This window comes from Lepisma saccharinum, chromosome 26 (assembly GCF_977018435.1).
Source record: "Lepisma saccharinum chromosome 26, izLepSacc3.1, whole genome shotgun sequence".
Lineage (NCBI taxonomy): Eukaryota > Metazoa > Arthropoda > Insecta > Zygentoma > Lepismatidae > Lepisma > Lepisma saccharinum.
Window position 1 is genome coordinate 22,440,955 of NC_139254.1, and position 17,495 is coordinate 22,458,449.

Below are 17,495 nucleotides of genomic sequence, written 5' to 3' on the forward strand. Positions count from 1 at the left end.
AGACTGAAGCTGTGTTTTTTGAGGAGGCATTGCTATTATGGTGAAAAATATGCCTGGTTTGGCCCCCCTGGAAAAAATCCTGTGGACTTCCATGTACTCCTAGTTCCACACCACAGATCTAGGGAAGAAACACTTGAGTAGTTAGAAAGAAATTAATGTTTGTTTCTGGTATGGAGCATAAGTTATTAAGTGGAAACTACGGCATTTTAACCAACTTAAAGTGAACAACAAATCCTTTCACATTACAATGTTTTGATGGTATTTTAGTCTGCAGTGATGGACAAATTACTATGTTTCTTGTTTTACATACACATATTTGATTATGTAAAAGACATGGCAAGCCCCCCACCCCCTGCCCCCAAAACTGCGTGGTTTTGCAGTTTGTAGATCCAGCACTGTGCCAGTGGTAAACACAGTGTTGCTTGTATTCCTTCCAATCACAATGAAAGTTTTCCATAGCAATTTGATTAGAATGGAAGAAGTAATAGGAATTGGTTGTTAAATATATATATAGTTTATTAAATCAAAGCCTTATATAAAATAATTTGTGTTGTGTGGCATTAACAACCATGTGTATAGTGACAGTGAGTAACTAAAATCAATAGATAAATTAAACATTTTTACAAGCAAAGTGAAAATATTTAATACAAAAATTGAGAGTGAAATATGCTCACAAAGAGGATATACACTGGACAGAATTCTAAAATGTTCCATTGTATGATATATCACAGATTTGCTTTAACATCCTGTTCACTAAACCTATGCCTCGTTTTGGTTCTTCTGTTTCCGTGCAAATGATAGGAACACTTGCTCCAATGTTGTCTGGCTTATGGTGTAGTCTTCTATTATGGGGAATGTCTTCTTCACTCTCTCCATCGTAGAAAACATCTTCCCCCATGAAAAGGATTGATCAGTTATGTGATAATGCAACAAACTCTGGAAGGAAAACAGTTGTATTACTGTTTGGTACATTGAGGAGTTAAATAAATATAAAATATTAAAAATATTTTTTCATTAGTACAGTCTTAACGCTATGACCAACTCTCAAACTAAAGTGGACAGTCATTTGTTTACTCTTCTCATTGTCACCACAGATGAAAATTTTCCTCTTTGCTTGTGCCGGAGTGCCCCTGTGTTGCCATATTTACAACTCTCTTCCCTTTCTTCATCATCAAAAGATTCAACTTTAGATATTACATCTCTGCATTCATTGCATATGGTTCTCTCCTTTGTGGTGCCATAAACAATTGCACTGAATAAATGTGACAATGATGGGGCAGGATTGCATGGCAAGCAGCTGATTGCATCACCCATTGCCACTTTGCTCACTTAGGGTTGAAATTGCCATGACAGAGCCAGGGTTTTTCTCTTCTTGGTTGAGTTATACAAATATATTGTTTTAATTTAATTCCTGGTTCTTTGTGTAGCTTTGTTACAATTGTTCTAGGACAATATCCAATGCTATCTCAGGTCAGATGTGAATGTGGAGGAGATGTGAATCGACTATGATTCTAGGAATAAAACCAATTTAATACAATTCCAAATGCTTGAAGATTCTGGCTTGAATATCTCAAGAAAGAGTTTCCTTATTTTTTTTTCCAGAATTGTCTCCTCATTGCATTATTTCGAACTTTGAATAAGTATTTGAAAATTAGTTGCTGATTTCAGAGTTTGAACTTTCATTAATCTAACATGCCAGAAGTTTCAAGGGAATGGAGGTTGAACCTTTAACCCTTTCCAGACAGGACTTAGAATATCAAGTGTTCCTGAGGTAAAAAATTGCTGTTTTTAAAAAAAATCGTAGAAAATATGTTATGCATGTTATTATTTAACATTTTCCCCTTAAAATCTACAATTTCTACTTGATACTTGCAACCAGTCTAACTTATAGTTCAATAATGTCATACAGAGGTCTGTCTGTGAGGTATTCTTTGATTAGCTGCAATTTTTTCTTTAAGAGAGTGGTATCTTTTAGCCAAGAAAGAAGGTTGTTGGGGAATTTTAAACCTGCAGAATGTGGTGATCTGTCTGTCAGAGTTAATCCGTTAGTCTGGATATGGAAGTTTTGTCTTTGTCGTGTATTATGTCCATGAATTTCTTCATTTCTAAATTGAGTTTTGTCATTAAGTACTTATATAATAGATTTATAAACATACAGCGAGTATAAAGTCATAATTTTGTTTTCACGAAAGGCAATTCTGCATGTGGATCTGAATGGTATTTTGCATAGAAGTCTAACAGCCCTTATCTGTAGTGTGAACACTCTTTTAGTATGTACGTGAGCTCCTCCTCCCCAAGTTGTAATACAGTAATCTAAGTGAGGATAAATAAGACAATTATACAGATTCATATTCATTTCCTTGATATTATATTGTGAAAGGATTTTCAATAGATGAAGATTTTTGGTAAGTTTATCACAGATATAATTTAATTTATCATCAATGATCAATCCTAGAAATTTTACATGGTTAGCATAGTCTAGTTCGTTTTCAACTAAGTAAACCATCAAGTTATCAAAGTTCTTCTTGTTGCCAGGGTTAAAAATAATGAAATTTGTTTTTGATGGTTCACATTTAGGCTATTGGTGCTTAAGTACTGGGTCATTTGATTAATGGAGATGTACATTTGGATCTCTAATTGTTCTTTTGCTTTTGCCCTAATTATTATGTTAGTGTCATCTGCATAGGTGATAGTTTGAGTCATGTTGTTCTTCGGTATGTCATTAATGCAAAGGATATATAATAATGGACAAAGTATAGATCCTTGAGGGACACCTACCTTTGAAGATTTAAAGCTGGAATAAAAGTTTTGATAGATGAATTATCTATGTGGTCAATTCGAGTGCTTTGTATTCGATCAGAGAGAAATGACTTAATTATGTTAAATATGCCATCTCGGATACCTAAACTATATAGTTTATGCATAAGTGTGTCGTGGTTGAGAGAGTCAAATGCTTTGGACAGGTCTAGAAATACTGTGCTTGGAATTTCATTGTCCTCCAAGGCTTGAGTGATTATTTTTACAAATTGTACAGTTGCAGAATTAATTTTTGCCATTTGCCCATTGCTTGTGTTATTGGACAGTACATGTATGATGGGCTATGCCTATCGCTCATCTGACCATATAAGAGTTAATACATATTACAAATAATATTTGAATAACACAGGTGACTAAATCAAGTTGGTGGCAAGGTATAAATAAAATACCTGGTGCTCGTCCTTCAGTACGCATGGTGAGAATGCTTTCTCCACTGTGTGCTTCACTGTGTCGACATCTCTGCTGTCACTGGCTGCATTCAGTTTAATCAGAATAGTGAAACCTTGTCCGTAATTGTTCTTCAGGTACTGGATGCTGCCGAAACACATGAACTGGCCATTCACCATAATTGCCAAAACATTGCAGAGAGCCTCGCATTCTTCCATACTACAAAAAAGAAATATTAAGCATTTCTGAAAATATGCACTAATATAAGAACAGATTTAACACATGCAATCGAACATCCTGTACATAACTTTTTTCTGGTAGATTACATTGAAAGAACTACAGGAAGCACAAACCTTTCACTAATAATATACAGGGTGATTATAAAGTCTCAAACCATTTTTGAGAAGAAGTGGCTTAATATTAGAACAAATGTATTGAATGGATTCCCGAGTATATGGTAAGACATAATCAACATTGAAAGAAAAATATCTGACATAAGTGGTGTACAGGAGAATATCCATGAAATTGTCACCTCACCGTACTTCCACATGAGCACCCTGTATGTCTAAATGTGAATCCCATTGATTAAACCATTTCATCAAACACCTTTGATGCCATTGCAATGTCATGTTAAGGACAGTATGCTGGATACGTTGTCGTAGGTGTTGAAGAGAGGCGATCTTCACCCTGTACACCTGTGACTTGATGTAACCCCATGCAAAAGTGTCAAGAGGTGTGACATCTGGAGATCGTGGTGCCCATATGCATTGTGATTCCCTACCAAAACATGGAAACATAGCATCCAAGTATGCATGAACTGTCTTTACGAAGTGAGGTGAGGCTCCATCCTGTTAGAAAACCACTATTTTCAAGATGATTGTGGTTGAAGGAACAATTGCAGCATATTGAGATACCAGTGGCGGTCCCTCCATGGAACAGAGGGAACAGGCTGTTCCTTCCTACATTTCACCCTTTTTAGCTATTTAAATTATCTATATTAACATAATAAGAACACTTCTTCTCCTGAAATCAAAGTTTCCAAAATTGTTTACATTTGTTTACTTCGCTTACCCTCGTCACATTGACAGCCTGCCTCTTCTTTCCACCCTCTATGACCTGATGCCGAGTATTTCCGACGACGCGCGAAGGTAAATGATCCCCCACGGAAGCTGAACTTCCGTGCTGTTCTCTCAGAGAGACATGAAGCATTCACTTTTCTTCAAGTTTTTGCTATGGGTTGAAGTTTAATTACATCATAATGATACTTTTGAGTGCAGTAAGTCTATAATTTCCTAATCTCGTTGCAAACTAGCGTCTGACATTCATAATGAACTGGAAAAATCTTCTACAGTCTAAGCGCCTACTAAATTCCTTAAGTTACCTTGGCTAAATGCTGCAAAATAACTTCTGAGAGAACAGCTCCAGCCCACTTGTTCCACCAGCCTCAAGACTGAAGTTTCATTGCACACAGCGGCAAGACAAGATAGAGAGTGTTGTGTGATTGAGCGGTTGAAGATGAAAGCTTTTAGTTCATTGAACTTTGCAATAAATACAGCAAACCAACATCTATCCTAACCGAATTAAAAATTGAAATCAAATCATACACAATGCATTGTCACACGAGTTACTACAAGTCTGTAAAATGAATAACTGGATATTCTTCCAGTGGGAAATTATATTGTTGTCCTTGTTTGTTCCTGAGAAGGGAGTTTGGAACAGTTCGGGTTTTGTCACATTAACAACTTCTACAAATCTAGCGTACGTCATGAACAAACTCAGCCATCTGCATGCCATTATTGCATTAAGGACGTTTGAATTACAAGAATACTCAACTCTATGGATAAAAAAAGAAAAGAAAAGAAAAACGTAAACTTAATCTACTAATAAAGAGATTAAACAAGTTTCGAAAAAACATTATTTCCTTTCTCTGATCACTCATAAATTGCTTTTTTATTAAATTTTTCTTTGTTGCGCATCAACAATTTTGTTTCTAATGTTTTCTTTATATTATATCATATTTTCTTTAAAATTATTATTGTCATATAATGTTAACGTGCCTCATGTATGTCACACAGGTGACCTGTTCCCCTGCCTGATTTAGCATCGCACGCCACTGTGGGATACACATTACCTGTCACTGTGTGTTCTGCGAAGGAAATCGGGCCATATACCTTGAACTTCGTGATACCCAATCACACACTGATTTTGGAGGTGTCTTGTTCCCATGGTGGTATATCATGTGGCTGTTCATTGGCCCACAATCTCCAGTTGTGTCGGTTGACAGTTCCATACGTGTGAAATGTGGCCTCATCACTAAACAACATGTGTTCAATCAAATCTTCCTCCTTCACTTCCTCTAACACGTCTGCACACATTGTTTCAGGACCAGTATAGTCCTCCCTTTGTAACGTGTGCTCTAGACCTGAAGTCGGTATGACTTTTTTTTTTTTTAATGTAATCGAGTATCTTCCACACAGTCGCTTCTGGTGACAACAGCTCCTGGCTTAGCCTTCATGTTGATGCTCTTGGGCTTCTGGTGGTGACATCTTCTATCCCTTTTCATGGTTTTGGCTCCTCGCTGCACCTTCCTGAACATTTAGCATTTTGCACAGTACCTGTTCACTTGAATGTTTGAACAGGTAGCTCTGATATTAGCCCTGGTTGGAACAGGTTTGTGGAATTTCCTTTTGAACTTTGCCTGGACCTCCTTGAAGTGTTATCCCTGCAAACGTCCCACACCACGGATATTCTCTCTTCTGTAGTCAGCATCTTTCACATCACATACATCAGAAAGAAGAAATCAGCCGTTTTCATAAAAATGGATAGAAACTTTATAAGCACCCTGTATTCAATAAACAGTTCCGAACTTTATAGTTTCATAATCTCAGAAACAAGGGAACATTGTACGTAGTATGAAATTTCTCTACTTGGGAGATCAGGTTTTTTTTTGTTTGTTTTTTTGTAAGTAACATCATATGTGCAAAATTTTGCCATTCTGTTATTACTAATATAACAATGTAAGTCATGTACCCTGGACTGAAACAAGCATGTAAATTCAGAGTTATTTTCTCTACATGGAAATCTATTCCAGTCACTTGCTTACAGAGGATTGAATCACTCAGGTTCTTATATCAGATTCACAGAACATCAGTTATTAGTACCTGTTAATATTATTCTGATACTGTCTAAGGACTGACAAGGATTTGGTTGGAGAATGAATCTTCTGCATGTGAAGGCAAAGGTCTCAAAGATTTTCTCTAATGGCATTGGAAAATGTGGAAAATGTTAGCGGGGGAGGGGGAGGGCATGTTTGGTGGTACCTTGGGGTTAGCTGGGGGTCGGGGGTTGCTCCTATGGTTTAACATGGTGACAATGAGACACAGGGATGGCTGAAGATAAAATTTTCACCCAGGCAATGTTCTTTTGTAACCACACTATTTCCCAATCTGCCCCTCCCCTCCCATAGTTCTGCCCTAGTTCCTCCTACTTTCCACCTATCCGCAATAAGAAACATCACCATGTTATATATATGGCTTTAATGACTAAAGTTAATAGCCTTATTTTTAAAATACTTTAAGTGTTACTGTTAAGGAACATGTTTATTGTAGGTATGTGTTTATTTAATACCTACATAATACAGGGCTACTACAAAAGAAATACACTTTCAATGTCTTATAAAACAAAAACTATTCGTAATATCAACATGAATTTTGTGCTGTTGGGTTGAGGAACTGTGGAAGTTTCGATAGGACACTTTGTTGGTGTTTGTTGTTGTCGATGATTGTTGTTCCGGTGCAACAATTTTAAGATGGATGCAAACGCTTCTGAAAAATCATATTGTGTTCTTGAACTAGTCAATACAAACTCCATTACTGTCGTACGACATTTTTGAACATGTTTCGGAAAACCAGCACCTACTAGACAGTCGATCTAAGATTAGTACAGAAAATTTGAAACAACAGGTTGTTTATGTAAAGGCAAAAGTCTGGGAAGACCCACCCTGTCAGAGAAAAAGTGGATCGTGTCCATGCTGTTTTCGAGCAAAGTCCACAAAAGTCCACAGCAAGGGTGAGTTTGGAACTACAAATGGCACAACAAACTGTGTGGAAAGTTTTACGGAAGAGACTGAAAATGACGCCTTACAGACTGCAGTTATTACAGCATCTAAAGGAAGATGACAAGGTTAGACATTGGAATTTCTGCATTGAAATGCAGGAACATAATGAAGAAGATGGATTCATTGAGCGGATAATTTTCAGTAATGAATGAACTTTTCACGTGCTACATGGCTAAGTGAATACACAAAAATGTCCGAATAAGGGGGACTGAACGTCCAAGGGTGACAGTGGAACATGTGCGGGATTCTGCAAAAGTGAATGTGTTCTGTGTTCTATCCTGCACAAATGTTTATAGATGTTAAAGATGTTCTTTGTAGAAGACACGGTAACAGGCAGTGGCGTGCCCAAGGGGGGTTGGTGGGGGTTATAACCCTCCCCTTGGCCCAGTATTCCTTAAAAAAAGACAATCAAATCCAGGAGAAGATGGAAAAATGAGGGCTGACTACTAAAAAATGTATACCTAACTCCCTCCTTTCGAAAATCCTGGGCACGCCACTGGTAACAGGAGTTGCATATCACTAAATGCTAATGAAATGGTTTATGCCTCAACTGCATCAGGACAGGGGAAACTTCATATTCGAACAGGATGGAGTACCACCTCACTGGCACCAAGGTGTTACGACTATTCTGGATGAAACCCTTCCACACAACGGTGCTCTAACACGCTGGCCACCATGCAGCCCTGATCTCACACTGTGCAACTTTTTTGTTTGGGTATTTGTCAAAGACAAGGTGTATGTCCCCCCCCCCCCCAATTCCTAATGATATAGATGAGTTGAAACAATGCATCACGACAGCTGTGAAAAGTGTAGATGCAGGTATCTTACATCAGGTTTGGGTTGAATTTGATTATCATCTTGATGTGTAATGTGTGACACAAGGAGAACATATTGAACATCTGTGAGTTCGGAAACAAAATTTAAAGAATTACTTTATAAAACAGTGAAAAGTGTTTCCTGATAACATAAATAGTTTTGGATTTATAAAGCATTGAAAGTGTCTACTTCTTTTGCAGTGGCTTTGTACATCAAAATAACAATAATCTCTTAGCTTATTAAATTGCTCCATGATTTTGCAAAACACTTATTATGTTATTCAGCAGTAACTTTAATTAATTCTTGTCAACAAAAATCCAACTATTTTTAAAACAAATAGCCATGCACCCAGTGGAGATACATAGTAGTTTGGATCTCACCTTAAACTGTCGATCCAGTCCCAATTAGCCTTTCTGTGCATAAATTAGACTTAGAAATAAATAAAGAAAGGTATGTAATCAAATCAAAAATAAATTTTTGGTGCTAATGAAGGGGATATTCCAGTTTGGTGCCACCCCCACAAGAAAGGTACCCTGGGCAGTCACCCAGATTGCCTGGCCTATAAGCTACCCCTGATAAGACACCCCTCACTTAGAAAACACAATTTCAGTGGTAAAAGCTTAACGAAGTAAATTAGTATATATAACTTCCACTAGTGTTCACCAGCAATAGCGGGCAAAGAACAAATTACTGGAAGCACAACAATAATAGCAAAGATTTACATAGAGGTACAGAGGTGTGAAAGGAGTTAGGTTACCTGTGAGAGGTTAGTACAATGGCCTGTCCTGCTTTCTGGCTTTTCTGAAGAACACCCCAGAGATTCCTTCGTGCCACAGGATCCACTCCACTGGTTGGCTCATCAAGAAATATGATCGGCAAGTCTCCAATGAGAGCCATGGCTGTGCTCAGCTTCCTCTTGTTGCCACCACTGTATGTGCCACACTGTCTATCGGCGTACTCGTTCAAATCTAAAAATGAATATGAAAGATGCACTTTCACACAATGCAACATTTATTCTTACTGAATGTACACATAACTAAGGTGTAAATCAAAAACCCTGAGACCTTCTGTAAACAAACGGTCTCACCGATTCGATGTATCACTCCGCATCAGCTGATTCATGACCACAATCATCTGCTGTTACACTCATAGTTCGCTGAACTTATTCATTTTATATAAGAGCCTCTGAATGTGAGAACCCGCTCTCAAAACATCAGACGAATATGCACCCGCATACAATGTTACTCTCCCGGTCATTCTCTCTTTCATAACCCTTAAAACTGCAGACACTGACACACCACTGCACTGAGATACGAACTTAACCACTTCATTTATTGGTTTCTCAAGATACCACTGACAGAACGTTACATAAATATTGAGTAGAATCTGTTTCTCGCCCCTTTTCAAAGGCTGTCCTTGCTGGTGTTTTGAAAACAAGCTCGGAGAACACGGAGACTTTCCCGCACGCATAGAACTCGGCATGTTATTTTTCTAAGGATAAGTCAGGCAATATTACTAAGTTGCACTACTTCCTTGCTGTTCACATGATTATTTTTAGAAAATAACCAATGTTATAAAATATCATTATGTACACAAATCTCTAAGCTCATTGAAAGTTATAATGCATATTACTACAAAATGTTCACACTTATCTTTCCTTGCCATGTTACCAAGTTATTTTACGAAGTGCACTATATTTGGCTGAACAAAAATCGTTATTAGGATGCTTGTCAAAGTTTCCAACTGCAATAAATTTACGAAATTTCTTTGTCTTGTGTTGATCATCATCATCAATATATTTATTGGACTTACAGCAATGCATATGGCTGTTTATGCCCATTATATACTTTATTTACATAAGTTACAATTTACATAAAATCTACAAACAAATTTCAAATACACTCCTATCTTTATCAAACCTTAGAAATATACATTACCATGTTATATCATTTTGTCTAAAGAAATGCAAGTAAAATATATTCAATTTGCATGCAAGAAAGAAGCCAAATTTATGGGAAATGATTACTGGTGCAAAGAGTTAACCATAAAGGTGAAGCAATAAGTAAAAAAAGAAAGAGCATTGGGTTTAAAGTGAGACGTCATTTCCAGCAGCGTATCCCATACTACAAGTTGGCCATTGTTTTACCTTACGTAATGAATCCTGTAACAACGCTGGATTTTCGTGTGGATTATTTTACTTCTATGAGTTTGCAATCCTTTCTGCATGCAGGTGGTTTTGTTTACAGAAGGTCTCAGGGTTTGTGATTTGACATATACAGCTGTACAAGGTGTTCAATCCTAGAGGGAATTGGTGGAATTTCCCCCAAACCAAGAATCTTGCACAAAAATTCTCCCCTCTAAAACCATCACAGAATGAAGCATGCACGTTCAGAGGATTTTTTCCAGGGAGGGGTAATCAAGGTATTTTTTCCAATGGGGGCAAGGGAGGCATGTTTTTCCCAATAATAGTGATGACCCCTCAAAAAACACATTTTCAGTCTGAAATTATCATTTTCCTTCAACACACTTCTAATAATTAACATAAATTACTGACTGAAATGGAATTGTGTGATATATAATTTTTAGGTGGACATTCATTTTCCAGGGGGGAGGAAGGCCCCCTCCCCCTCTTCTGCTCATCCATGGCAGTACTGCAGTCAGAGTAACATGAGTGAAAGACAAACATAAGAATGACAATCTCATTGCTCAATATAAATAGAAAACAAAAATTAAATGGAAAAACAATTCTTATTACACCATCTGGCATACTTCGTAATTTACTGGCATAATAGCCCTGATGTACAGTGGGATCCATGAGTATTATCGTGCAAATTGTCCATGACTATTTTCATTCATTTTTCTCTTGCATTCTATGTGTTTTTAAGCGATGGATTTTTTATGTATGCTGGTGCAGAAGTTGTCAATAGCTTGTTTTGAGTGTTATTTTAATTCTTGAAGCTCTTATTGGGCCAAATAAAGTGCACGAACATGGTGATGGACAATTTGCGCGGTATTACTCATGGATCCCACTGTACCAGCGGTATTGGAAAGTATTGGTTGGAATTTATTTAGGGTACTGGCTGATACTTTTCTGGCATTTTGGTCTTACACGGGGTCTGAAAAAATTACCCCTGGAATTTTTTAAAGTCTAATTATCCTGGAAATTATGCAAAATTTGAAGCTGCTTCTTATTTTGCACCAGTTTTGTGTGAAAAAATGCATTTTATGACAACAAATATTTTAACATTCTGGTGTAATTCTTGAATATATCTAAGTAAAACTCTTGGTAAGTTCATGAATATAATTGGTTCAAACATCGCTCTTCAGCATAATTATATATAATTTTCTTTCCCTGTTATATTTAATATTGTTACAATAAATTATACTCTCCCCTCTCTCTCCCTCACACACACACACACATATACATATAATAGTGTGTGTACATTAAGAGTCATTAGGGTGTCTGCCATGTGGGAGAACCAGGTTCAATTCCCAGGTTGGGTAATCAAAGGTGGAATTTTTCTGCCCTTATCCTTGCAGCTGGAGCATGGTGATGATCACATCAGCTCCAAAATGGCAAAGATCGAGAATATGTGGGGGTCCACCCCCACATCCCCTAAATGTGCCTTCATGGCATGGTGCTCGTATAAGCATCGGGAACTTTACCTTTTACCTTACATTAAGAGCCAGCCTCCTCCCCCACCATTTTTTTAAATGATATTTTACCCTGCTGCTACATATTACAATGCAATAAACCCTAGCGACCTTTTGTGCAATGGAGTTGGGTTGTTCACTTTCGAACATTTGTGTCCTGGAAAAGTTTCTTGTTTGGTTGGGAAAGTCAGCGAGAGACACACAACCTGTTGCAGGAAGACCAATGATTTGCCAAGACCCTTTTTCCTAGTAAAGCATAAAACGTCACAAGAAATGAAAAAAAAACTGCTTGTTGAACCACTGCACCCTGCTAATGCATCTCCTGACATGTTTATCAAAGTTTCCCAACACTGTTCACATTCCAGTGCAACTTTCAGTTTTAACCATAGGAGTGGTGGCACACTTGTAAGAAACTTTTGAAATGGCCCTTGTATATAACATTACATTGCCAAAAATGCTATTCCAATTACATACCACAGTCTAAGATTGGCACCCTTCATGCCAACCATGAAAACTCTCTGCTCTATAACTCACCCATTGCAGTGATCCATTTTCGCACTTCATTTTCAACATCCTATGCTGGAATTCCATGTAAGTTTGCAAACAATCTCAGCATCTCATTTCCGGTGAGAACATCTATGATGGCGTCAAACTGAGGGCAGTATCCTATTTTGGATAAATACTGGAAGAAAATAGTAATATTTTACATTATCCTTTGGGGATTGTGAAGAATCACATTTATAAATGTTAGATCAAACCAAAATTGATGATGCATGCCAAAATATTAAACTCTAGCAAGATTTCAGCACAAAATTATTTACTGTATTGAGAGGTTTAGTTTTTAATTTTCTAAGCAGATGCAAGATATACTGATATATCTATACTTTTAAATTTATCCTGGATCATTTATTTTTCCTTTTGCTTTGTTTTTTGTTTCAATTTCTTATTTAAGAGCCCAGGTAGGCTAATTGGCAATGGACCTACAGTTTAAAGAGGGATCCAAATCACTATGTGCCTCCACCAGATATCGATCCCAGGATCCCTTAATTGCAAGGCAATAACATTACCACTGTGCCATCAGGAAGGACCATTTTACTTTTGCCTGTAGATCTTTTTGTATCACCATTAACAATACACAGTGATCAGAAATCTACATTTTAACAGTAACTTCGCTACAGCTTCCAAAAATGTAGCTTCTCTACAGCTACATTTACCGAAAAGTAGCTCACTACGCTACTCCTGTTCGCTACTCACTACTTCTGCGATACTATTCATTAAAAGAAAATATGGGTATTCAAAAGAAGCAGTTGCACTTACTAGAAAATAGATTCCGTTATTTATTATTATGATACCCATCATTCTATCATTTTGTTAGCAGCATTCAGTGTTTGAGTATGATGTGTGCGTATAGTATAAGTGGCAAATTAATTCAAATTTGATATCCGAGTATTACCATTAGGGTGTTACTCAAATTTGACATATTTTTCAATGAACATATTTTCATTTATGTTTTTATTTTCTTGAAGATAAATAGCCATTGGCCGGATTATATTGATGAATGCCATTTGGTTATCTGGATATCAGAATTATTCCCAGTCGACAAGGTAATGTTACCACAATGTTGTGGCAACGTTAGCCCCTAACATACCTAACGTTGTTACTTTTCCTGCTCCACCAAAATAGGCAATTGTTAGTCTGGAGATTTTGATGAATTAATCAATCTCTAACTACACCTGGTAATCAGTTTCTTTTTGCAGTACTTAGCTCCTGATTATATAGTCTGGAATAAAAATATGTATCATGGGAGTTTCACTTGTATTCAAAACATTTCATTTTCTGATCTTCCTTACAACTTCAATATTCACACATCTTTTGAAGGACAATAAAACACATTTTTTCACTAATTACAATCGAAAGTATCCTCATTTGTGTTACTAAAAGTTATGTTTGTTTTTCATTTGAGTCACACTGCCATCTAGTGTACGCTGTAGGAAATATAAGGTTTGGTGGTCAGTGCACACACAAATTCAGATTAAACAAAACACTCCGATCTGACGCTTGTGGCGCTCATGGTAGTGACCATCCAAACTAAAGCGTATTCAGTGGAATGTTTTTTGTAACGTTCATGCCACAACGTTGTCAACCTACATACAACATTCATCATAAACACAAAAAGCATACAACGTTCTGGCAACGTTATCACAACCTTGTGCCCCTACATACAACATTCATCATAAATACAACATTCATACAACGTTGTGGCAACGTTAGTGTGTTGACTGGGTTCATATATCAATGAAATAAATTACGTGGTTATCTATAATCTGCGATATCAGGACTTTTATCATCTAGATTAATCCTATTGCCATTATCTAGTAATAGGCATGGTCTTTTTAAACCTCACACACAAGTAAGCATTATTCTTGAAATTTTTTTTGACACTGTTGACGCATATAAAATTTAACTCAAAACTCCAAGAAGAAATGTAGATGTAGCAAATTTTTCGCTACAACTACAGGAATTTTATAGCTACTCTACAGCTATAATCTTTAAATCTACATCTACATCTACAAATTATGTAGCTAGATACAGTAGCATCGCTTCAAGCAGCATGCTGTTTCTGACCACTGTCAATACATGTACGTGTATTTATTAACATCTGTGACCACTGTATATGGTCAACAGAATGAAATACACATAAATCAATCCTGGCACTAACTAAGATGTACTTAAAAATACTGCCAACTATGTATATGCTATTATACAGGGTGTCCAAGAAGTCTCCGTATCCCTATATTATATTACATAGTACATATTACCCCTAGCTAATATATATGACTTATTTACTACAATATATGTATGTATTTATTTACATAACATACTTGTAGATTTTACATTACGTTACAGTACATTGTTTGCCCCATACGTTGCCATTCACACACACATCATTGACCATTCCTCAGCATTGTAACTACATTCTCACATCAACCATGGCACAACAGATGACATATATTAATTTTAGCAAGCATTCCATGTGACCTTCAGAGAAAGGATGCCAACCATGGAGACAAAATCATTCCCAAGCAACTGAATACCAGCCTATTTTCAACATGGTTGCAACAGGATGCATGAAAGTAGGAGTATAGGGACTTCGTGGAGACACTGTATATGTGTATACATATTTATCTGTATTCCTTCTGTTAACACAAACAACTATTAGTTTCAGGGATGTCGGAACTTATTCAAGAGGGGGGCAGGTTTTCCAATTAACCAACCAAGTTTAGAAATCTCTCTTCCCCCTATATATATATATATATATATAATATGGGGAAAATAGTACATATGTATGCATATTTAAATATGTTTATTACATATTTACATAATTACATAATTATATACACAAATGTATGTATATATATAATCATATAATTATTGATACATATTATATTGTCATTACATAGCTATTTATGTAATGCGATAAATACATTAACCCACCACTCGATGCTCTGTTAATTTTTTTTAATGTCATTTATTCTTTCTTTTAGCTAAACGGGGGAGATGAGGGTAGAATAAACAAATCTCAACTTTCGCAGGTACTATAACTGTGTCAAGGAAGTATCCATGTTCATCAGACATTTTCATGGGCAGGTGTAGTCTGTAGAGGAATAAATTTCCTCTGGCTCCTAAGACATCTTACTTCTTTTCTTCATGCTGACCTCCGTGAAGTAGTGGTTATCGCAACATGCTACGAAGCGAGGGATCCCGTGTTCGAATTCTGGCCTGGGCATAAGTGTTATTTGTGATTGTCCTTTCATCAATTTCAACATTCTCATTCTCATCTTTGCGATTAGCCAAAAGTGGCAGAAAAGTGAATTAAAACAAACTAAATCAGTTCTTTTCATCACAAACTGTGTGAAGACCTCAACCGCCATAAATTTAATCATTTAGGCAAAATTAGGAGTCCTGATAAAATTAAAGAAAACTGATATACAGGCAAATATCGCTTATGGTAAAAATAAATAAAGTGACAAAAATTTGATTTGAAGTCAACATTATACACAGGGGTTCAACGTAGCTGGATCTATGCAGTAGATTTTCATAAGGAACCGTTACAGGAGTAAAACTGTGGTGTTTCTTCACACACTTCAAAGTATGCAACATTAAAAACCAAGAGCGTGAAGAAGGGATGATTGACACGGTACTTCATCTCGTCCCTATCTGTTCTTCAACACAGAAGACATAAATTAGACAATAAAATACAAGGAGAGAAGTACAACTCACCAGTCTATTGCTTCTATATCAGGCGACTGACATATGTGCTGTGATCTTCTGATCCGACTTGACATTTCCAATATTTTGAGTCATTAAAAATGCAGCTATTCTCTGGACCAAAAGGGAAGAGGAGAAGGAACTGGAACTTTCAAGAATATGCTGTCTAAGGTGGGCACTCTTTTTTGTATGGCCAATGACCTTGACTGCGGGGGTTCCTAACGAGAGATTATTTCCACAAAGACCGAAGTAGCGGTCAGAATTTGCGTGCAAATGAATCCTTGATCAGTAGTAGGGTTTGTGGTATTATAAGGACAACAAATGATGAAACCCCTCAGGCAGATTTGGCCACACTTAAAACAAGCTCAACATGCCCATATGAGTTTTTTGCTCAAGTGTAGCACCCCGTCTAACCCAAGATTTTTGTAAAAATGCCCTCGGGAATTTCCCGAAGCCACAGTGTACAAATGATGAGCCCCCTCAGATTGATTTGCCCATACTTACAAAAGTTGCATCAGCCAGATTGTTGTCCATAAGCTTGTTAAAAATATGCCCTTTTTGATTTTGTTTTGGATACACTTGAAATTAAGCCAAGATCCTCATAAAACCTACACTACCTACACATATTTACTTCTGGTTTACGTTCAATTGGATACCAGCTTCAATTTGTTTATCTAATATTAAAATAATGTAATATGCAGAGACTTTCCCGGGAATTTCCCGTAAAAAAGGCCCTCGGGAATTTCCCGTAAAAAAAGCCCTCGGGAAATTCCCGTTTTTTTCTTCTCGGACCGGCTTAGGGTATATAAAGAGATTTTGCATTGCATATCAGCCAGTACTGAGAGAGTGGCTGAGGAGTACAGATGTGTTGTTACAGTGCTTTTGATACTACAGGCCTGTTTGGTTTAATATATAATATTTCTTATTATTCATATTAAATATATTTCAGATATATTGAACAAAAGGGCTTATATTTTGTATAAAAAAATCTGATATTTGTTACATCCAGCTTGTTTGTTGTAATCCACTTATATTTAGAGTCAGGCTTATATCTGTCCCAGCCTGTTATACAAAAATCAATACATAACAAGGTCATTGCCTTTCTAGGACATGCATGTCTGTGCGGGTATTTGTGCTAGGTCAGTGTAGATCAATATTTATTCTCTTTTTCCACTTGTAGGCTATTAGCTTTACAACCTGTCATAATAAGCATAGAGTTTTGATTTAAAACCCAAAAAATTTTATATAATAAACCGAGGATAAAAATTAATAATATTAACATATTAAATATACACAAGAAATATACAAAGCACACAGCTGAATAAAACTTATATATATATATATATATATATATATATATATATATATATATATATATATATATATATATTAAGTACAAAATTTTGATTTGGACCCCAGGAAATCTTATATAATA

The 17,495-nt window shown here is 36.5% G+C and overlaps 1 protein-coding gene across 1 annotated transcript; it reads right to left on the minus strand.

The window, feature by feature from the left end:
* Positions 1–759: 759 nt before the first annotated feature.
* On the minus strand, positions 760–12,426 carry LOC145979591 (phospholipid-transporting ATPase ABCA3-like). Its single transcript, XM_083112557.1, has 4 exons — positions 12,326–12,426; positions 8,895–9,105; positions 3,207–3,423; positions 760–936 (listed from the first exon to the last, which is right to left on the minus strand). Exons 1-4 carry the CDS (start codon positions 12,327–12,329, stop codon positions 760–762), a joined length of 609 nt encoding a protein of 202 aa, XP_082968683.1. The 5' UTR covers positions 12,330–12,426.
* Positions 12,427–17,495: the final 5,069 nt, after the last annotated feature.

Excerpts from the sequence above, each read along its gene's own strand:
- LOC145979591 (XM_083112557.1), bottom strand. Across the intron at positions 3,424-8,894 it reads ATTGTACTAACCTCTCACAG|TATGGAAGAATGCGAGGCTC; the intron begins GTAACCTAACTC and ends TCTTTTTTGTAG. Across the intron at positions 937-3,206 it reads TACTGAAGGACGAGCACCAG|AGTTTGTTGCATTATCACAT; the intron begins GTATTTTATTTA and ends TTTTCCTTCCAG.